This window comes from Eulemur rufifrons, chromosome 7, assembly GCF_041146395.1.
Source record: "Eulemur rufifrons isolate Redbay chromosome 7, OSU_ERuf_1, whole genome shotgun sequence".
NCBI classification, from domain to species: Eukaryota; Metazoa; Chordata; class Mammalia; order Primates; family Lemuridae; genus Eulemur; species Eulemur rufifrons.
The window spans coordinates 252,833,082-252,855,002 of NC_090989.1; the positions used below are offsets into that span (position 1 = coordinate 252,833,082).

At 39.7% G+C, this 21,921-nt stretch overlaps 1 protein-coding gene and 1 non-coding gene across 4 annotated transcripts in view; both read left to right on the top strand.

Annotated features, from left to right (window-relative positions):
- The window catches only part of RECK (reversion inducing cysteine rich protein with kazal motifs), a 71,570-nt gene that overhangs the window by 44,939 nt on the left and 4,710 nt on the right, over positions 1-21,921 (top strand). For all 3 annotated transcript variants that reach the window (XM_069474429.1, XM_069474427.1, XM_069474428.1), the window contains 9 exons: positions 95-274; positions 8,624-8,836; positions 10,148-10,284; positions 12,370-12,510; positions 14,012-14,200; positions 16,627-16,749; positions 18,890-19,061; positions 19,725-19,917; positions 21,167-21,377. In XM_069474429.1, coding sequence (XP_069330530.1) covers positions 95-274; positions 8,624-8,836; positions 10,148-10,284; positions 12,370-12,510; positions 14,012-14,200; positions 16,627-16,749; positions 18,890-19,061; positions 19,725-19,917; positions 21,167-21,377 — 1,559 coding nt within the window. The remainder of the gene's footprint in view (positions 1-94; positions 275-8,623; positions 8,837-10,147; positions 10,285-12,369; positions 12,511-14,011; positions 14,201-16,626; positions 16,750-18,889; positions 19,062-19,724; positions 19,918-21,166; positions 21,378-21,921) is intronic.
- LOC138388914 (U7 small nuclear RNA) lies at positions 18,305-18,366 on the top strand. The gene has a single exon (XR_011234369.1). It is a non-coding gene; the product is annotated as a U7 small nuclear RNA (small nuclear RNA).

Sequence of the window (21,921 nt, forward strand, 5' to 3'; positions counted from 1 at the left end):
TTATATGTAACTCATAAAGTTCTAGTTTTATGCAAATCAAATATTTATTCATTTGGCTCATTTCTATGTTTCTGCATTTGTGCTCTTGTTTCAGGGAACTGTGCACTAAACTGTATAGCATGAGCTGGGGCAATACACAGAGTTGGCAAGAATTCGATCGCTTTTGTGAATATAATCCAGTGGAAGTGTCCATGTTGACCTGCTTGGCAGATGTCCGGGAACCTTGCCAGTTGGGCTGTAGAAACCTTACTTACTGTACTAATTTTAACAACAGGTAGGAACAAATTATTATACATGGAATGGAAATATTTTATTATTAATTATCTGATTTTTAAATAAGTGAAATTACTACTTTACTCTCATTTCATTTCTGTTGGATTAAAAGAAAGTCATATTTCTTTACAATTTCTTCTTTAAATGCTATATTCCATCTGGTAAGTCACCTCAGGGAAAGAAGCATGATTGCAAAGTCCCTTCTAATCTAGAGATACCTCAAGCTTCTAGAATTCAAAGAATCTCTTCTATCTACAGTCCCTTCTCTCTGCTACTGCACCAGCAGAAACAATTCATTGCAAAATAAATCATTGTGAACTATTTGATCATCTGAATGTCCTCCTGAGTCCAGTTTACTTTGAAGGACCTTCAGACCTGTTGAGCTTCCTGCTCAGTGAGTCCCCTCTTTCATACAAAAATATTTACAGAAGCGATTCAAATAGGTGTTCCCTTGAGGTGTGAAGTAGAGTAAGAAAAATAAGGGGCTAAGGACTGAGCTTTGGAACATATCCATAGTTAATGGTTAAAGAAACAGTGAAGGCCGGGCGTGGTGGCTCACATCTGTAATCCTAGCACTCTGGAAGGCCGACAGGTGGATCGCTCAAAGTCAGGAGTTCGAGACCAGCCTGAGCAAGAGCGAGACTCCATCTCTACTAAAAATAGAAAGAAATTATCCAGCCAACTAAAAATATATATAGAAAAAATTAGCCAGGCATGGTGGCACATGCCTGTGGTCCCAGCTACTTGGGAAGCTGAGGCAGTAGGATCGCTTGAGCCCAGGAGTTTGAGGTTGCTGTGAGCTAGGCTGACGCCACGGCACTCACTCTAGCCTGGGCAACAGAGTGAGACTCTGTCTCAAAACAAACAAACAAACAAAAAAAAACAGTGAAAAAACCAGAACAGGGCATCCAGAAGCATAAAACAAGAGAACTCCATATAGAAGCCAGAGAGGAAGAATTACTAAAGAAAAGGTGGCTGGTTTTGTGAGCTGCAGCACAGAGATCAAGAGGGCAAAAGGGAAAAAAATCATTTAGTTGGGCCAGAAGGAGGTTCTAGATATTTTTTTCAAATGATGTTTACCTCAAACTAACACATACCTATCCTTTTAAAAGTATTCAGATTATTACTTTGAGTAAGAAAATCAAGATATCTTTATAACTGGTGATAGAATGTTAGCTTAACAAAGACCTGGATTAGAGATTGATTAAATTTGAAATCTATGAAATATTTGAAATTAAACTTGAGCACATAATTCTGGCTTCAGTCTGTATGGAAACAGCAGTCTTGGGCCGAGGATATAGGTATCAGAGTCTGGGGCTGCCAGAGAGGCTGGATATTGTAGGTGAAAATCCCAAAAGAAGGAAACCATAAAAAGAGAGGTAACTCCCCTTACATCCTTGGCAGAGGCTGGGCACAATGCCTCATGCCTGTAATCCCAGTACTTTGGGAGGCTGAGGCAGGAGGATTGCTTGAGGTCAGGACTTTGAGACCAGCCTGAGCAACATAGGGAGACCCCATCTCTACAAAAAAAAATTTTTTTTTAACTTAGATGGGCATGGTGGCACACACTTGTAATTGTAGCTACTCAGGAGGCTGAGGCAGGAGGATCACTTGAACCCAGGAGTTCAAGGTTACAATGAGCTATGATCATGCCACTCCACTCCAGCCTGGGTGACAGAGCAAGACCCCATGTCTTAAAAAAACAAAAAATCCTTCGCTGACTCCTAAATTGCACTTGTGCAAGATGATACCACAAAGAACCCAGGGGAAAATAATAGGTAGAAGGCTAAAATAAGGTAAACATAGATTATAGCAGTTGCCTTTTGTTGAGTAGACAGAGTTTAGAATTCAAGTCATGCCAAGTTAGAAGGGCCTAGTAAACACCTTGACCTTTTCATTGAATCCCATAAGGGCCACACTATGGAAGTAAAGACCACATCCAAGAACTAAGGGTAAAACTGAAAAACCCTAACAAAACATGAAACCATGCCTCCACAAGAGCAAGGTATTTGCTAATAATTTAACTGCCTGCTAGAATGAAAACAACATTCTTTAAAAGGCTAAAAAAATCCTAAATCCCATAAGGTAACATGCATAATGACCATTTTATAACCAAAAACTACAAGAAATGAGAAAAAATATAAAATGTGACCCATAGTTAAGAGAAGAAAACAATCATACCTACAGATCACCTATATATTGAAATTAGCATATAAGGACTCTAAAGTAATTATAAACATTTTAAAGGATCTACAGGTTAAAGACGGGTATAGGTGAGGTGATGGGGAGTTTGAAAAGAGCTATGGAAGTTCTAAACAAATAATCAAATGGAAATTCTAGAACTAAAAAATATAATAGCTGAAATAAAAAACTTATTGGAAGGAATGGAAAATAGATCAGACACAACAGAAGGAAAAGGTCACTGATCTCAGAGATGGCTCAATAGCAATTATCTAAACTAAGGCACAGAGAGAATAAGTGATATATAACATCTGTAATTGGAATCCAGAAAGAAAGGAACAGAAAAATATTTGATTAAACATTGGCTGAAATTTTTCCAAATTTGATCAAATACATTAACTCACTTCTTAGAAAAGCTTAGCAAACCCGAAATTAGATAAACGCAAAGAAAACCCACACGTAGCATACTTAACTGCTGAAAACCAAAGGAAAAGAGAAATATTAAAAGCAACCAAAGGGAGAAAAAAGATACTTTACATATAACAAAATAACAATAAATATGACAACTGACTTTCCTCTAGAAACAATGGAGGATCAAAGACCATAAAGTAATATCCTTAAAGTACTCAGGGGAAAAAAATAGAATCCTGTCAAATCAGAATCTTATATTCAGTGAAAATATGCTTCAAAAATTAAGGTAAAATAAAGATATTTCTAGACATTAAAAAAAGAAGCTCAGAATTTTCTGCCCGCTGACTCTCACTACAAATTCTTTATTCTGAAGGAAAATACCAGATGTAAAGTCCGACCTATAGAGTATGAGAAATGTAAGTGTAGGTAAACATGAAAAATATTTTTCTTTATTTTAGTCTCTTAAAGTAATTGGTTAAAACCAAAATAACAATTTATTGTGGGTGTTATAACATGCATAGAAGTAAAATATGTGACAATAGCAGCAAAAAGGATGAGAGGTAAACAATTATACTGTTATAAATTTCTTACATTATGTAATATTGAAGTGGTATAATATTAATTCAAGGAAAACTGTAATAAATTATGGGCACATAGTATATACCTAGAGCAACCACTAATTTAAAACATAATACAAAGAGGTATAGCTAAGAAGATATGGAATGGAATATTAAAATAATACTTGATTCATCCAAAAGAAGACAGAAGAGAGGAGACAAATTGAAAACAACAGCAAGGCAATAGACTTAAACCAAACCATATCAATAATTACATTAAATATAAATGGACTAAGAACATCAATTTGATTGAGAGGGTGTCCCAATGAAGAGAGTAAAGCACCCTGAATTCACCAAGTGGCTTCTTGGCTTTGTGCTGGAAAGAATTCAAGAGCCAGCCAATTAGTAACAGAAAGTTTATAGAGAGAGAGAGAGAGACAACAGATCCTACTCCACAGACAGAGTAGGGGTCCTCTCCCAAGCAGTAGGGCAACCCCTTATGGAGCAATGACAATGTTTTTAAATGTTCAGAAACCTGGAATGTGACCAGCATTGTCTTGCAGTCAGGCCATAAATGTTAATCATAAACTGCTGTTACAGAAAGGTAAGCACAGACAGTTTGTAAGGCATTGGCTTAGTAATTCATCCATCCTTAGGGTTGTTGCTGGCAACATCCGTGTTCAGGGTGCTTAGGGTCTGGTATCGGTCAAAAAGGCTGTAATCAGGTTCTGTGGACCTTCCTTTTCTGCTTTGTCCCTACATCAAATTGAAAGACAGAGGCCGGGCCGGGCGCGGTGGCTCACGCCTGTAATCCTAGCACTCTGGGAGGCCAAGGCAGGTGGATCGCTCAAGGTCAGGAGTTCGAGACCAGCCTGAGCAAGAGCGAGACCCCGTCTCTACTAAAAATAGAAAAAAATTATATGGACAACTAAAAATATATATATAGAAAAATTAGCCGGGCATAGTGGCGCATGCCTGTAGTCCCAGCTACTCGGGAGGCTGAGGCAGGAGGATCGCTTGAGCCCAGGAGTTTGAGGTTGCTGTGAGCTAGGCTGACGCCACGGCACTCACTCTAGCCTGGGCAACAAAGTGAGACTCTGTCTCAAAAAAAAAAAAAAAAAAGAAAGACAGAGGCCGGGCCTGGTAGCTCATGCCTGTAATCCTAGCACTCTGGGAGGCCGAGGCGGGAGGATCGCTTGAGGTCAGGAGTTCGAGACCAGCCTGAGCAAGAGCGAGACCCTATCTCTACCAAAAATAGAAAAAATTAGCCAGGTATAGTGGCGCATGCCTGCAGTCCCAGCTAGTCAGGAAGCTGAGGCAGGAGGATTGCTTGAACCCAGGAATTTGAGGTTGCAGTGAGCTATGATCACACCATTGCACTCTACCTAGCTTGACAGAGCGAGACTCTTGCCTCAATAAATAAATAAATAAATAACTACCATATGATCTGGCAATCCCACTACTAGGTATATATCCAAAGGAAATGAAGTCAGTTATGTTGAAGAGATATTTCGCTCCCACATTTATTGCAACATTATCTTCAATAGCCAAGATATGGAATCAACCTAAGTGTCCACCAATGGGTGAATTGATAAAGAAAATGTGGTATATATACATAATGAAATACTATTCAGCCTTAAAGAAAAGAGGGAAATCCTGTCTTTTGCAACAACACACGTGAACCTGGAGGACATTAAGTGAAATAAGAGCCAGGCACAAAAAGACAAATACTGCAAGATCTCACTTATATGTGGAATCTAAAAAAGTCAAACTCATGGAAGCAAAGAATAGAATGGTGGTTACTAAAGGCTAGAGGGTGAGTGAGGTAAGAGGAGGATTGGGGAGATGTTTCTCAAAGAACACAAAATTTCATTTGGCAGGAGAAATAAGTTCAAGAGATCTATTGTACAACATAGTGACTATAATTAATAACAGTACATTGATACTTGAAAACTGCTAAGAGAGTAGATTTTAAGTGTTCTCACCACAAAAAATGATAAATATATGATGTAATGCATATTTTAATTAGCTTGATTTAGCCATTCCGTAATGTATACATATTTGAAAACATCATGTTGTACACAATAAATATATACAATTTTTCAATTAAAAAATTTTTAAAAGAAATGGCCATTTAAGTACTTGAGAAGGTTCATTATTTTTAGTCATGGCAAAATGCAGATTAAAAAATCAGTGAAATGCCTCCTCACATTCACTACAATGGCTAAAATTAAAAGACTGGCAAGCATGTGAAGCAAGTGCAGTTCTCATAGTACTTTGCTACTGGGAGCATAAGATAGTTTAAGAACTTTGGAGAGCTTTCTGTCAGTTTCTTAAAAAGTTAAATCTCTGACCCAACAATTTTATTCTGAAGCATTTACCCAAGAAACATGAAAACATGTCTAAAAAAAGACCTATGTAGCAGCCTTATTCTTAATAGCCCACACTGGAGGTGTGGGGGAGAATACACAACATCTATTAGAAGAATGAAAGAATATCATATATTGTGGTATATCCAAACAATGGAATAGTACGCAGCAAGAAAAAAAGCCAAACTACTGATACACTCAAAAACATGGATGAATTTTATGTTAAGGAAAAGAAGCCAGACACAGAAGCCAGACACAAAATACATTCTTGATGGTTCTGCATATATGAGGTCCAAGAATAGGCAGATGTAATCAATGGGGATAAAGATTAGAAAATCATTTCCCCTGGTAGAAGGGGAAATTGACTGGAGAGGGACATGCATCAGGGTACTTTATAGGGTAAGGAAAATGCTCTATATCTTGTTTGGAGTTTTAATTACATGAGTGGATACAGTTTTCAAAGTTTTTGAACTAAATTCTCGAGAGTTAGGTATTACATTGTATGTAAATTATATGCCCAATAAACTATTATTTTAAATAAATAAAACAAATTTTAAAATTAATAGCTTTTGCTCATTAAAAGATGCTATGAAGAAAATGAAAAGACAAGCCACAAACCGGCAGAAAATATTTGTAATACATATATCTTATGAAGGACTTATATCCAGAATATATAAAGAACTCTTACAACCCAATAATTTTTTTAAAAACTCAACTTTTTTGGCCGGGTCCGGTGGCTCACGCCTGTAATCCTAGCGCTCTGGGAGGCCGAGGCGGGTGGATCGCTCGAGGTCAGGAGCTCGAGACCAGCCTGAGCAAGAGTGAGACCCCGTCTCTACTAAAAATAGAAAGACATTATATGGACAACTAAAAATCAATATAGAAAAAAATTAGCCAGGCATAGTGGCGCATGCCTGTAGTCCCAGCTACTCGGGAGGCTGAGGCAGTAGGATCGCTTAAGCCGAGGAGTCTGAGGTTGCTGTGAGCTAAGCTGACGCCACGGCACTCACTCTAGCCTGGCAACAAAGTGAGACTCTGTCTCAACAAAAAAAAAACAAACAAAACCTCAACTTTTTTAAAAGGCAAAAGGCTGGAAAAACATTTCTCAAAAGAAGATATTTGAATGGCCAATAGTTACATGAAAAGGTGCTCAACATCATTAGTCATCAGTGAAATGCAAATTTAAACCAATAAATACCACTACACACTAATAGAAAGAGTGGCTACAACTAAAATGACTGACAAGCATTCAGTCATGGAACTTTCATACATTGCTGGTGAGAGCATCAAATGGTATAAGCAATTTGGAAAACAGTTTGGTGGCTTCCTAGAAAGTTAAACCTACCCTATGACCCAACAGTGCTATTCCTGGGCATGAAAATAACTGGAAATAACTTTAATGTCTAGGTGAATGGGTAAATCAGCATTTTTCAAAGTGTGGTACCTGGTCCCCAAAACTCTTTCAGGGGGTCCCTGATATCAAAACTATTAGTATTGATAGTATCATTATAAAAATAGTTTTATAATAATACTAAGATTATTTGCCTTTTTCAATGTCATTCTTACGAGACTGAACAGTGGGGTTTTCCAGTGTCTATAAGACAAGTGATATAGCAACATATTGAATGCAGAAGCAGATATGAAAATCCAGCTGTCTTCTTAAGCCAGACATTAAAGAGATTTGCAAAACTGTAGAACAGTCCTGCTCTTCTCACTAATGTTTGTTTTGTTTTGGAAAATAAAGTTATTTTTCATATAAATAATATATTACATGTAACCAATTTATTATAATTTTAAATAAATTAATAACTACTTTAAAGATCTGTGTTAGTTTGTATTTGGTCTTTTTTTGAGATGTGGTCTCACTATGTTGCCCAGACTGGCTCAAACTCCTGGGCTCAAGTAACCCTCCTGCCTCAGCCTCCCAAGTAACTGGGACTACAGGCACATGATACCACACCAGCTTTGTTTTCATTTCCAGTGAGGTAAACATTGATGGATATAACTCACGTAAACAAAAGCTTTTTGAGAACCCAATAATTTTAAGAGTGTAAATGGGTCCTGAGATCAAAAAGTTTGAGAACCACTAGGATAAACAAATTTTGGTTTATTAATGCAATAATACTCAATAGTAAAAAGGAACAAACTTTTTACATGAACAAAAATATGGATGAATCTCAAAAAGATTGTTTGGCTAAAGACTCCAGATCCAAAAAAGTACATAACAATATGATTCCATTTATATGAAGCTCTAGAACAGGCAGAATTAATCTATGGTGATATAAGTATGAATAGTCGTATTCTCTGAGGTGGAGTCAGCTGACTTGAGAGAGGCATAAGGTGTGATGTGATACGAATGTTCCTTAATTGATTCAGATGTACTTATGGATGCACACATTTGTCACATCAAGCTATATCCATAAAATCTGTGCATTTTCTTTTTTCTCTTTTTTTTTTTCCTTTTGTGTGCATTTTATTTTTATAAATTATACCTCCATTTTAAAAACTTGGACTTATAATATTTATTTTGCAAAATGAAAGAAATGAGATGGTCTGAAGATAATAGTCCTGTGTAGAGCATTTTGAAGTTTTAAACTGCCTCACAAAGACCTGTGTTAAAAGGAAATCATGCACTCAGAGTCTTAATGCTAGTCTGTATTGAATCTTCATGTACTCGAAGCTGATATCCTCTAATGGGCTGTATGTGCATGTGCTTTCTCCTCTTTAAGAAAATCAGATTTTCCTGATATGTTAGTGTGTCAGGACTTTACTTGTTGTTTCTCTTTAGAAAATAATTGCCTCTTGATTCCTTCTAAATTTTTTTCTCTTTAGGCCAACAGAGCTTTTCAGGAGTTGTAATGCTCAGTCAGATCAAGGAGCCATGAATGACATGAAGCTGTGGGAGAAAGGAAGCATAAAGATGCCATTTATCAATATACCTGTTCTTGATATTAAAAAGTGCCAGCCAGAAATGTGGAAAGCAATAGCCTGTTCACTGCAGATTAAACCTTGTCATAGTAAATCCCGGGGAAGTATTATTTGCAAGTAAGTTTCTTTCATCATAATGATTCTCCAATTTTCGTTCAGAGCCTCTCTTTAAAATTTTCTCTTCTACCACTTCCCTTTGCCTATGACCCCCACGTGTCAAATGCTTTCACACTTTTTCCTCCTCTAATGAAATACCGTTCACCCCATCTCGATTTGCCCACTTCCTGTCCTTCTTGTCTTCTCTCAAATACCAGACATTCCTATTGAGGCTTCCCAGATTTCTCCAGCTGATAGTAATTTATCCTTACTACAAATTCCTATGATCTTTATTTGTATGTCTCTTACGGAACTTAGTGCAAGAAACATTAAATACCTTTGATACACTATTCTATTTTTATATTTCAATATGTATACTTGTCTTATTGTCTATTAGACTTTGCTCTCCTTAAAGAGCTTATTCTTCTTTGTGCCATTTTTCTTTTATCCTTGTTCCTCTTTTTCTCCTCTTCAGATATTAGTGTAATCATGACACATAACAACTATTCCATAAATATTCAATGAGTAAAGGAGTTAATGAATACAGTCATTAGGGCCTGTTTCTAGTAAACATTTTTGAATGGTTTGCTTGAGAGATCTAGGATAACATAAAAATAGGAGCTTCTATGGTGACCAAAACCAAAAGCACTTAACTACATAGTAATCTATGTTAACTGCTATTCACACGTCTTGTTTTCCAAAACCCAGTTATCTTGTTTTCCAAAAGGTTTTCCAAAACCGAGTTAATATTTAGCCCCTAAGTTGTTGGTATGTGGTTCAGTGCTGCTGGGTACTTGATGACTCATTTCAGATTATTTCAACCTTCACTGGAGTCCAGATATATTCTCTGATATGACTTGGGGACGACCTGAGTTGAGGAGACACCAAGGTATAAACTATTGGGTGACAAGCAATGAGTGGGAAATATGTGGACTCTTAGCATAGCAAACTTATAGAAGAGGAATCAAATTCCTATCGAAGACTAAGAAAATTTTAAAGTAATAGACTTTCCAGTTATTATAGGCCAAACAATTTCCTTTCAAAGATGGTAAAAAGCCACATTGATGGTAGTAACAGTAAGTATAAGTATAAAATTTGAGCAAGGCTTTTGATCTCAGATAAGAGAAAGTTGGGGATGCCTTGAATTTTTTATTAAACCTGAGGTCCACTGTTGCCTCCTGTTTTCTTTTGCCATGCTTAACCTAACCAGTTATGAAACATTGTTAAATTATGAAAACTTACTTTCTGGAAAGCTTCAGAAACAGAGGTGATATTAACTAGACAGCGTGAGTTTCGTTGAACCCTTAATGTACGTGCATTTTTCTTTTCAAGATCAGATTGTGTGGAGATCCTCAAAAAATGTGGAGACCAGAACAAATTCCCTGAAGACCACACAGCTGAAAGTATTTGTGAGCTTCTGTCACCCACAGATGACCTGGAGAATTGTATACCTTTGGATACATACCTCAGTAAGTACTTTTTTTTTTTTTTTTTTTCTTTTTTTTTTCGATTTCAAACACGGTCTCTTCCATCTCTGTCGCTACTTATTTTGGATGACCATCTATCTGTTGAGAACATGTGGTTCAATAATAGCATCTCAGTCACAGACTCTTATCTTATTTGCTTAGCCTTTTGGCCCAGGAAAGAATTGTTATCTTAAAATATGTAAGCAGAAGTGATTATCATAACAGTCTAAGGAGGTATGAACTGTTGTCAATCTGTCTAAGCAGTGAAAAAGGGGGCCAGCATTCTCAAATAACCAACTCCATATAATGGCTATCTCTTTGCCATAGTATCACTGAAAGTGGAATTTCCCCCCAAGAATATTCAGCTTTTTGTCATCAGAGTATCTGTCAGTGGACCTAAGCCAGGCATTGGCTTCGTCTTACCCACCCAACAGGGTGTAAAGAATGACAGTCTGAGTTAGTACATGAAAATGGAACTTGTCTCACTGCTTCGGCCTCTCTCTGCCAAATACTCCTTCCAGGAGCTAAAAGAGTACATTGATATCTCATTGAGGGATCCTTGAGCTGAGCTTCTTGGCAGTGAGGTGACTACATCAACCAGGGGATGACAAGCAAAACTCCTACACACTCAGTAGTTAAGATAAGGGAAGTGTTCAGGCCGCCACCAGGGGGCATTAGTGCTGTGAACTGGCTGGAAAAGAAGGCAGTGAAGTCAGCTCCTACTTGCTTAGTTTTCATGTGTCAGACAAGATTAACAAATGACAGAACAAATAGAAGTAAAAGAAAGCCCAGAAACAAATAGTCCAGGGTTGTTATGATGGAATCATCATCAGGAATCCAGGATCCTTTTATCTTTCTCCACCATCCTTAGCACTTGATTTCAGTCATCGAGATTACTTCTTGTACTTTATCACAACATGGTTATTGGTGTTCTAGCCACCATATTCTAGTTTGGTGGTAGATTCTAGATGGTGAAAAGGAAGGGGGAGAGCAAATAACTTCTCCTTAATCTCATTGGCCACCGCTAGTTGTAAGGAGCACTGGGAAAGACTATGTTTTTAGCTGTGGGCCCATTGCCACCGTATGTAAAATTGGAGATCTATTAATAAACAGGAAGAGAAGAGTGAGTGCTAGATTCATAGCTGGTAATATATGCCATATTTTCTCAAGACCAGCAAACTATGTCCCTTAACTTTTGTGACCAATATAGCAAAAAAGTATGAGACTAGAATTTAGACCTCTGTAACTTTGAGCAGATCACTTCCTTGAGCCTCAGCTTACCTATTTATAAAATGATCAGGCAAGATGAGCTGAACCAAGGGCCCTTATACCTCTATTAGTCTTAGAGTCTGCATCTATCCTGAAATGAAGTAAACAAAACTAATGTATTCACAATCCTAGACTCTATTACAGAAGTCAAATATATGTGTAGAAGGAAACTATTTCAATGGGAAGAAAATTAAAGAAATGATTTTGCTTAAAATTCAGTACTCTGTTTAAATATCACACATACTTTATATTAAGTGAGACTCTTCCTTAGTCATGATTTCAAAACTTAAAATATAATTATGGTTTGGGGTCCATACTACCATAATAAGTTATCATTTATTATAAAACGTGCTAAATTATCCTGCTTAGACACAAGCACCTATTTGACCACCCTATCCAAAATATACCTGTCACTTTCCATCCCCTGATACTACTTATTGCTTATAATTTTCTGACTTTATTTTTTATTTTATACACGTACACACACACACAGTATATTTATTGTTTATTTCTCTACCAGATGTAAACTCTGTGTTAAAGACTTGTCTGTTTTGTTCATCACTGTATCTCCAGTGCCTAGAACCTTGTCCAGTATATTGTAGGTATCCAATAAATAAATGAATGAATGAATGTATGGTATGTATATTTATGCAAAACTCACAAATGATGAGAGACTGAGTATTTTAATAGCTAAGTAGAATCAGGCCTTACTTTATGCTCATGCACTCTTCATTTATTCCAGCCATAATTAATTCAGATAATTTACAGACCTCTGTTACTCTTTTAGCTTGGTTAAACAATCTGTTTTGTGTTTTTCAGGGCCAAGTACTTTAGGTAACATTGTAGAAGAAGTGACTCACCCCTGTAACCCAAATCCTTGCCCGGCCAATGAGCTCTGTGAAGTGAACCGAAAAGGATGTCCATCTGGAGATCCCTGTCTTCCATATTCTTGTGTTCAAGGTAAGAGGTAGGTGGGTGCGTGTGTGGGACGAGTATGGACAGGTGCTGCTGGTGTTGCTTTATAGGGATTATCTTTGGAGTGAGGTTATAAGGGACTTTATTTTCTATTAATACATATGTTTTTCTTTTTTTTTTTTTTTTTTTTGAGACAGAGTCTCACTCTGTTGCCCAGGCTAGAGTGAGTGCCGTGGCGTCAGCCTAGCTCACAGCAACCTCAAACTCCTGAGCTCAAGCGATCCTCCTGTCTCAGCCTCCCGAGTAGCTGGGACTACAGGCATGCACCACCATGCCCGGCTAATTTTTTTTTATATATGTATTTTTAGCTGTCCATATCATTTCTTTCTATTTTTAGTAGAGATGGGGTCTCGCTCTTGCTCAGGCTGGTCTTGAACTCCTGAGCTCAAACGATCCGCCCACCTCGGCCTCCCAGAGTGCTAGGATTACAGGCGTGAGCCACCGCGCCCGGCCAATACATATGTTTTTCTGTAATGTTTGAGGTTTTCCCATTAAATGTATATTATTTGTGTAAGCAGAAAAAGACAAAGACACATGTAATTTTCAGTTGTCATTTATTTATTTATTTATTTATTTTTGAGACAGAGTCTCACTTTGTTGCCTGGGCTAGAGTGCCATGGCATCAGCCTAGCTCACAGCAACCTCAAACTCCTGGGCTCAATCAATCCTCCTGCCTCAGCCTCCCGAGCAGCTGGGACTACAGGCATACGCCACCATGCCCGGCTAATTTTTTTCTATATAGATTTTTAGCTGTCCAGCTAATTTCTTTCTATTTTTAGTAGAGACGGGGTCTCGCTCTTGCTCAGGCTGGTCTCGAACTCCTGACCTCAAGCGATCCTCCCGCCTCAGCCTCCCAGAGTGCTAGGATTACAGGCGTGAGCCACCATGCCCGGCCTAGTCAATATTTTCTATGGCAAGAAAATAAGACATAGTTACTTAAGATGGTGACAACTATATTCCATATTATTTAAATATGGAATTCAATTTAGAATTTTCTTGTTTTGTTAAACTCGGAAAGCCTATCTTGTAATAAGATAGAAATATATAAGATATAAAATGATTTCTCCTTAAGCTCACCTAAATATTGTATTTTTCTTTGAATTTCAGGTATGCTTGTATTCGATTGCTAAAAGTTTTTCTGATGAAGATTATCCTAAAAATACTGTCAGTTTCCATATCCATTTTAAAAATATCTGTGATTTTTAAATATCTTTGATTAGCCCAAAGAAATAAAAACCTATATATCTTTTTATACTGAACGATAGGTAACTTTGGGATACAGGTCCTTAATCACTACCATCCATCAGAACATGGAATTTTAATTTGAGAGGATATATTTTTTGCCAGTAAATCAAAGCAATTTCTTAATTTGGTGACAGTTCTACTATGTAATCTTTAACAGCTATACAGTACCTATAAGACTTTTGTAAAGTATATATCTAATGTCATAGAACAATACCATCTCTCTCAACTAATGTTTGTGCAGGTTGCAAATTGGGAGAAGCATCTGATTTCATTGTCCGTCAAGGGACACTAATCCAGGTGCCATCATCTGCAGGGGAAGTTGGTTGTTATAAAATCTGTTCATGTGGACAAAGTGGACTCTTAGAAAACTGTATGGAGATGCACTGTATAGACCTCCAGAAGTCTTGTATTGTTGGAGGAAAAAGAAAAAGTGAGTATTGAACTGTATTTGTTTTTGTTTTTAATATAATATTCAGGTGGGTTTGGTGGCTCATGCCTTAATCCCAACTGCTTGGGAGGCTGAGGTGGGAGGATCTTGAGGCCAGGAGTTCAAGACCAGCCTGGGCAATATATTGAGACACCATTTCAAAAAAAAAAAAATGAAATAAGTTATCTTCACTTTGTAGGAAGAACATTGCATAGAATATCACCAAAGAGCAAAGGGTAGGCCAGGCACGCTGGCTCACGCCTGTAATCCTAGCACTCTGGGAGGCCGAGGCGGGCAGATTATTTGAGCTCGGGAGTTTGAGACCAGCCTGAGCAAGAGCGAGACCCCGTCTCTACTAAAAATAGAAAGAAATGATATGGACAGCTAAAATAAATATATATGTATATGTATATATATATAGAAAAATTAGCCGGGCATAGTGGTGCATGCCTGTAGTCCCAGCTACTCGGGAGGCTGAGGCAGAATGATTGCTGGAGCCCAAGAGTTTGAGGTTGCTGTGAGCTAGGCTGATGCCATGGCACTCTAGCCCAGGCAACAGAGTGAGACTGTCTCAAAAAAAAAAAAAAAAAAAAGAGCAAATTGTAAGGTCTGTATATCAGACGCTCTAGGATAGTATTTTTCAAACTATACAAAGCACTAGGATTTCTAATGAATCCTCTTAGAAGCCCCCTCAAGAAGGGGCTAATGACTAATAATAACTAATTAATACTTACTGAATTCTGATTGTGGCCAAGCACAATGCTAAAGTCTTGCTCTACATTATCTCATATAATCCTCCAAGTTATTCTTTGATATAGGTAATATTATTATTATTATCCCTATTGCATAGAAGAGTAGCTGATGCTCAAAGATGTCACCCAGCTAATAAGTGACCGAAGCAGGACTTGGCTCCAGGTCTATGTGACTCCAAAGCCCTTACACTTCATTGGCAAGGACCTGAATATAGGTACACTTCCTCAACCATACTCCACTTCACCCCTACGTCACCAGAAGTGAAACTCAGATTTTTGACATCGAGGAAAGCAAATGGGGATGGAAACTACACTGTTGGTTAGGGGTTTGGAAAGAGCACATTTTAAGTGCCACCCTTTGACTACCTTCCCTAAAAATTTTAGAGTCTTGCTTTCCCACTGCTTCCTTTAACCATCTTTTTGCTTGTAGCCCCAAGAACTGTTCATGTCAATATATGACTTCAAACAATTGTGGAAAGCTCCACTTTTGAGGATGTACCTCCTCCCTACCTACTCTCTCAGCTACCATACCCCTACCTCCTCCTCATACCCCTTCAACCGTAGTAGTTCAGCTTTTACATGCTTTTTGGTTACTCTTCTTTTCTGTGTGAGATCTAATTAGAAAGTGGAGTGCTTTTCCCTAAAAAGAGTTCACAAATTTCTGCCCTAGAGCAAGTCAGGCATCTGTTTCTTAGTCCATATTCTATTAAATACTTGGCTAAAATGTGAAAGTAGGTACCTTGTATCACAGAAAATATGTGGGAACACACAAATTTATTCCTTCCGTAAACGCTCACTGACTAAATGCCTGTTTTGTGCAAAAGAGCACAGTAGTGCCTCATGGAGCTGAAATTGGGATGGGGGATGAGATCATGCTTTACATGATACAATGGGAGAGAATTTGAGCCACAAAAAGTTGCAGACCAAGTGCTCTTCTGGGAGCTAGTTATTCCTGCCAGGACGTTGGGAGAGTCTTTGATCCAAAGATGCCATTAGGTCTGGCCCTGGAGAGGTGAGCATTCCTGGCAGAAGGTACAGCCAGAAACATTCTTAGAGAATAGGGAACAGCCTAGTGAGACCAGCACTTTATGGACTTGGAAAAATATGATGGGGGTAAATATGAAAATATAAATTTTTTCTTTTTTTTTTAATATTTTTATTTTTATATGGGGGAGTTGAGAGGTGGGGTGCTCAGTTGCCTTGTTTGTTTTTGTTGAGACAGAGTCTCACTCTGTCACCCTGAGTAGAGTACAATGGCATCATTGTAGCTCATTGCAACCTCCATCTCCTGGGCTCTAAGAGATCCTTCTGCCTCAGCCTCCCGCGTAGCTGGGACTACAGGCGCTCGCTTAAAAGCCCAGCTGGGTTTTTTTTTTTTCCCCCCTTTCTTTTTGGTAGAGATGGGTTCTCACTCTTGCTCAGGCTAGTCTCGAACTCCTGAGCTCAAGCAATCCTCCTGCCTCAGCCTCCCAGAGTACTAGGATTACAGGCATAAGCCACGGCACCCCGGCTGAAAATATAAATATTAATATCTTGATTTAACTCCTTCGTTTGTATATTCAGAAGTCATCTTTCAAGAATTTTCATTTTAAAACTTTCTAAAATATTGAAATTTTAATTTATGCCGTATTTCTCAATGCATGATATAGTTCTACATTTTATTTCTCTTTCTCTCAGGTCATGGAACATCCTTTAGTATCGACTGCAACATCTGTTCTTGTTTTGCTGGCAATTTGGTGTGTTCTACCCGCCTGTGCCTCAGTGAGCATAGTTCAGAAGATGACCGTCGCACCTTCACAGGTGACCGTGGTTGCCCAGAGGCTGTCCTCGGGCAGTCTTATTCCTTTGCACGCATTTTTCCCTTCAAGGCAGCTTCTCTGGTTTTGCTTTAACTGCAAATGTACATAGTAAAATAAATGCAGAATCTGAGGGCTCCTTCCCTCTTTGGATCTCAGTATTGTCCTCTCTGAATTGAAGGCACTAAACTAAATGGTTTCTTAGGGTCCTTCCAGCACTAATATTCTGGAATTCCATGAGTCAAAAAGAACAGAGCTGGTGATTGGAATGGTTTTAATTAAATTGAACTCTTCTACCTGGTAAAATACCCCATTTACCCCTTTCATTGTGGTCTAAAATGTCCATGTATTTTCCCAGTTTGTTTCTCAACCAACACCTTCTCCTTTGGCCTACCTTAGCTTACTGGTTCATCTAGGCTCCCACAAATAACATCTCAGAATACTGCTTTCTTGACTTTCCTATGTTTTGCTGTTGGTATTATGCTCACAGTCTGCTGGCATCTCTTGGCATCTACTCTTTCCCAGATCTGAAATACCTGTGGCTCTGAGTAAAGAGGTACTAAGTAGCTACCATGTCATGCTGCTGCAGTGGCAACCTGATTCTTCTTTCCCTGGAGTTAGTATTACACATGGAGAGGACTGGGGGTCGAGTGGGAGAAGAATAGAGTAAGGATGTCCCAACCTTGTACCTCCAGCCCATAGAAATAAAAAGGAGATCAGAAATAAGAAGTGAACAGCAGACTGATGGGGAAGTAGAAGTAGGGCTTCTGTACCCCATCTTCCCCCACCCTAATAAGTACCAGCCTTTACTACATTATTATTATTATCATCATCCTTTGTTCTTATCCTTTGTCTGACCTGCTGTAATGAGGACAACTCATTCTGATTAGAGAAATCATAGAGGGATGTGGGGATGAAGAGTAAACTAAGATTTTCAAGGAAGTTTTTTGTTGTTGTTAACATCTAAATGGTTTTGGAAGATGAACTTTTTTTTTTTTTTTTTTTCTTTAACTTTTTTTTTCTTTTTTTTTTTTTTGAGACAGAGTCTCACTCTGTTGCCCAGGCTAGAGTGAGTGCCGTGGCGTTAGCCTAGCTCACAGCAACCTCAAACTCCTGAGCTCAAGCGATCCTCCTGTCTCAGCCTTCTGAGTAGCTGGGACTACAGGCATGCGCCACCATGCCCGGCTAATTTTTTCTATATATATTTTTAACTGTCCATATAACTTCTTTCTATTTTTAGTAGAGATGGGGTCTCGCTCTTGCTCAGGCTGGTCTCGAACTCCTGAGCTCAAACGATCCGCCCACCTCGGCCTCCCAGAGTGCTAGGATTACAGGCGTGAGCCACCGCGCCCGGCCGGAAGATGAACTTTATAACTAGCGAGACTCTTATTCCCTATAGTGTGAGGCCCCTGGCGTCCTGGGGTAAATTAAGTCAGTGACTTTTGAGCCAGCAGACTCTAAGGAAATCCACAGGCCCAAAAGCAGACTACATTTCTTGGGACTTGGTGTCCTCATCCAAACATGACCCAGAGAGAGATACTCATTAAAACCTCATAAGTCAGTGTTACAGCTCTTTTAGAATTTGTCTAGCAGGTTTTCTGGTCCTTACCGGAAGACCCAATAAGGAAAAAAATTAAAAAAACTCATAAGTCTTAAAATTACAATAATTTTTCAGGTTTACCTTCTTGTTCTTCCCCATCCCTAAGAAGATGAGAGTGGAAGGAGCCTATGTGAGGAGCTTACAGCCTTTGCTTTATCTTATTTTTGGTATTACCATTGAACATTCAAGAAATACCCCCAGCCAGACTTCAAACGCCTAAATTCTAGATTTTATATGCCAGATGAGAAACATGATTTACTTGCCCCACCAATAGCTTGTTTATAGGGTTCTCTACCTGGGATCAAGATCTGGAGGCCCTCTATTAGCTGGCAACGAAAAGGATAAGGAAAAGCCATCTTGCAGACAAAGGGCTCTTCACAGCATTGCTGCCTTTAAAAATCCTATCAGAGATTGGAGAGTTTTTTTTCTTGCTTAATTTACAATTCTATTTTAACATGATTGTTAACGGTTTGCCTTAGTAAGGAAATATGAGGGGAAAGGCAATATACAAGTACAGATTTTTTAGGCTATTTCTTCTCTTCAGGTCTGCCCTGTAACTGTGCAGATCAGTTTGTCCCCGTGTGTGGGCAGAATGGACGCACTTACCCCAGTGCCTGCATTGCGCGCTGTGTGGGTCTCCAAGACCATCAGTTTGAGTTTGGATCGTGCATCTCAAAGGATCCATGTAATCCTAACCCCTGCCAAAAAAATCAAAGGTAAGTCAAATGGCTTCTTATTTTTTTCAACCAAAAATAAGTACTTACAAAGTATCTACCATGTGCCAGATAGTGAAAATAAAGGTAAGTTAAGCAGTGGTCTCTGCCCTGAAGAGTTTGGAGTCTGGAAAGAAAGAGCCATATAAAGCTACTCGATAAGGTGCTGTGATTGGGAGCCCAGAAATGGAGTGGTTCATGCAGCCTGGGGAAGGCAGGGCCTGGGAAAGCCTCCAGAGGATGTGATACTCAGCTGAATCCGGAAAGATGAGTGGGAGATTGCAGGCCCGGTTTACAGTAGAGGAAAGGCAGTGTTGGTGAAGGCAGACAGTGTAACAGGAACAAAGACTGTAAGCCACGGAAAATGAGGAGATAACATGGTGCCTCCGGGCTCCAGCTGGAATACCACCTCTTCCTGATGCCTTCTCCAGGCTCCACAGCCAGAATGACTCATCCCCATGAGCATTCTGCACATCTTTGTCTACCTTACAGCCTACTTTATATGCAGGCTTGACTCTCCCACTCTACATAAGCTCTTTGGGGACAGGACTATTCTGATTTATCTCTTGCTTTCCCCTCAACCTCCTGCACCTCATCCAGTGTTTTGCCGGCCCCACCAGAGCCTCTCCCTATGTTGGTTCACAGTGCTGCATTCATCTTTTTCAGATGCATACCCAAACCACAAGTCTGCCTGACAACTTTTGATAAATTTGGATGTAGCCAATATGAGTGTGTGCCAAGACAGCTCGCCTGTGACCAGGTCCGCGATCCTGTTTGTGACACAGACCACATGGAGCACAGCAATCTCTGCACTTTATACCAAAGAGGAAAGAGCCTGTCTTACAAAGGCCCATGCCAGGTACAGTGGTTTGGCTGACAAAGTAGGCTAGGCATAAAACTGGTTTATGATCTTTTGCACATGAATCAGCAGTTAGACCACTTGAGGGTCTTCTGTGAATCCTGTCAAATCTAGAGAACCCAGTCCTCCACTAAAAATGAGGCTTCACAGTTTCTCCTAACTCTGGAAGGCTGTTTTGCTAGTGTGTGTGCCTTTGCACATCTAGTGTACAAGCAAGAATAGAGAGTGGCTTCTTGCAGCCCACTCCCAGGAAAGAATTTAAAGCTTCACACCCCTGGCATGGTCAACACCATTTTCACTTCTCATGGTTCTGTGAGCCCTCACTAGAAAGTAAAGCAAGAAGAATGTGAATTAACCAAGAAAAGCATTTTCCCACTCTTCCTACCATAGTCCCACCTCCCAAGATACTGAAAAGTGATTGAAAATTTCTCTAAGACTTAATATCTTTTTATATCAGCGTATCTTTCAATCTTTTTGGTTGTGGAATTTGCGTTTTTTAAAAAGTAACCCCAAGGATAAGCCCTTTGGGGCTTCCCACATGCACCACTGATTTTATGCTGGCCCCTCTCTCCGGGGCCCATCTTTGGGCCCAGCATCCCCTGCCCACAACCAGCTAACACCTGCTGTGATTGCTTCTCCTTTTCTGGTCTTCATGGTTAGAAAACGCCCTTCAGCTTGTCTCTCTCAGTGCCCTGAAAGCATCAGTGGCAACTGCATTGATACCATCTACTTTGAATTCGTAGTCTTCTCTTCCTACTTGTTCCCTCTTCCTGTCTACGACTTCTCTCTGATCTATTCCTAACCTACCTGATATGTCCAGAGTCTGTCTGTCCCACAAATCTCTCCATTCTTCCCGCTCCTTATTCCATACCCAGCATGAAATGATAAGGTCTCCAGATGTGCATGGGTTGCCCTTGTTTCTTCAAACAGGCACTTGTAGGATACTAACAGAAGTCTGGGAGGAGGAGAGGTGGCAGGAGGGGGGATTTGGGGACCATCAGTTCACATGGAACGAGCACCCAAGTCCTGAAGAGGCTGAGAAGAGTAATCTTTTCAGTTTATCTAGAGACAACCCTATTTCTCCCCACACACCCTCTATTTGGCCCACCTCAGGAGCTTCAGAGGGTACCCACAATTTATACCTGTGTCTTTTTTCCTTCCTGAAAGTGGGGAGTCATGGTGGGTACTCTTGGCCAGGAAAGGTGCACCATAGAGGTTTCCAGGCTAACTGTGATTTGTTTGCCCTCAGCCTTTCTGCAGAGCCCCAGAGCCCGTCTGCGGGCACAATGGTGAGACCTATAGTAGTGTGTGTGCTGCCTACTCAGATCGCGTGGCAGTCGATTACTACGGGCCCTGCCAGGCTGTCGGGGTCCTCTCTGAGTACAGTTCTGTTGCTGAGTGTGCTGCTGTGAAGTGTCCTTCACTCTCGGCAACTGGATGCAAACCCATCATCCCACCTGGTAGGCTGGCAATATTTGGGGTGGGCGGGGCTGAGATTGGGAAGATTTGTTTATCATCCTCCAGAGAGTGAGTCATTGAGCTGAGAGTTGACTAGTTTATTTAAATTTTTGAAAAACTCTTGAAGAAGGCCAGGCGTGGCGGCTTATGCCTGTAATCCTAGCACACTGGGAGGCTGAGGAGGAGGATCACTTGAGATCAGGAGTTCAAGACCAACCTGAGCAACAGCAGAGACCCCATCTCTACAAAAAATAGAAAAATTAGCCCAGTGCGTGGCCTGCGCCTATAGCCCCAGCTACTTGAAAGGCTGAGGCAGGAGGAGGTTGCTTGAGCCCAGGAATGTGAGGTTGCAATGAGCTATGATCACACCACTGTACTCTAGCCCGGGCAACAGAGGGAGACCTTGTCTCAACAACAACAAAAACGTCTTGAAGAGACCCTTATACTAATTAGACCCATTACTCTGGGTTGACCTTAAAAAGCTGTGGATTACTTTATATATCATCTGGTCCTATGATTTTAAAACAGTATGGCAACCTTTTTTCA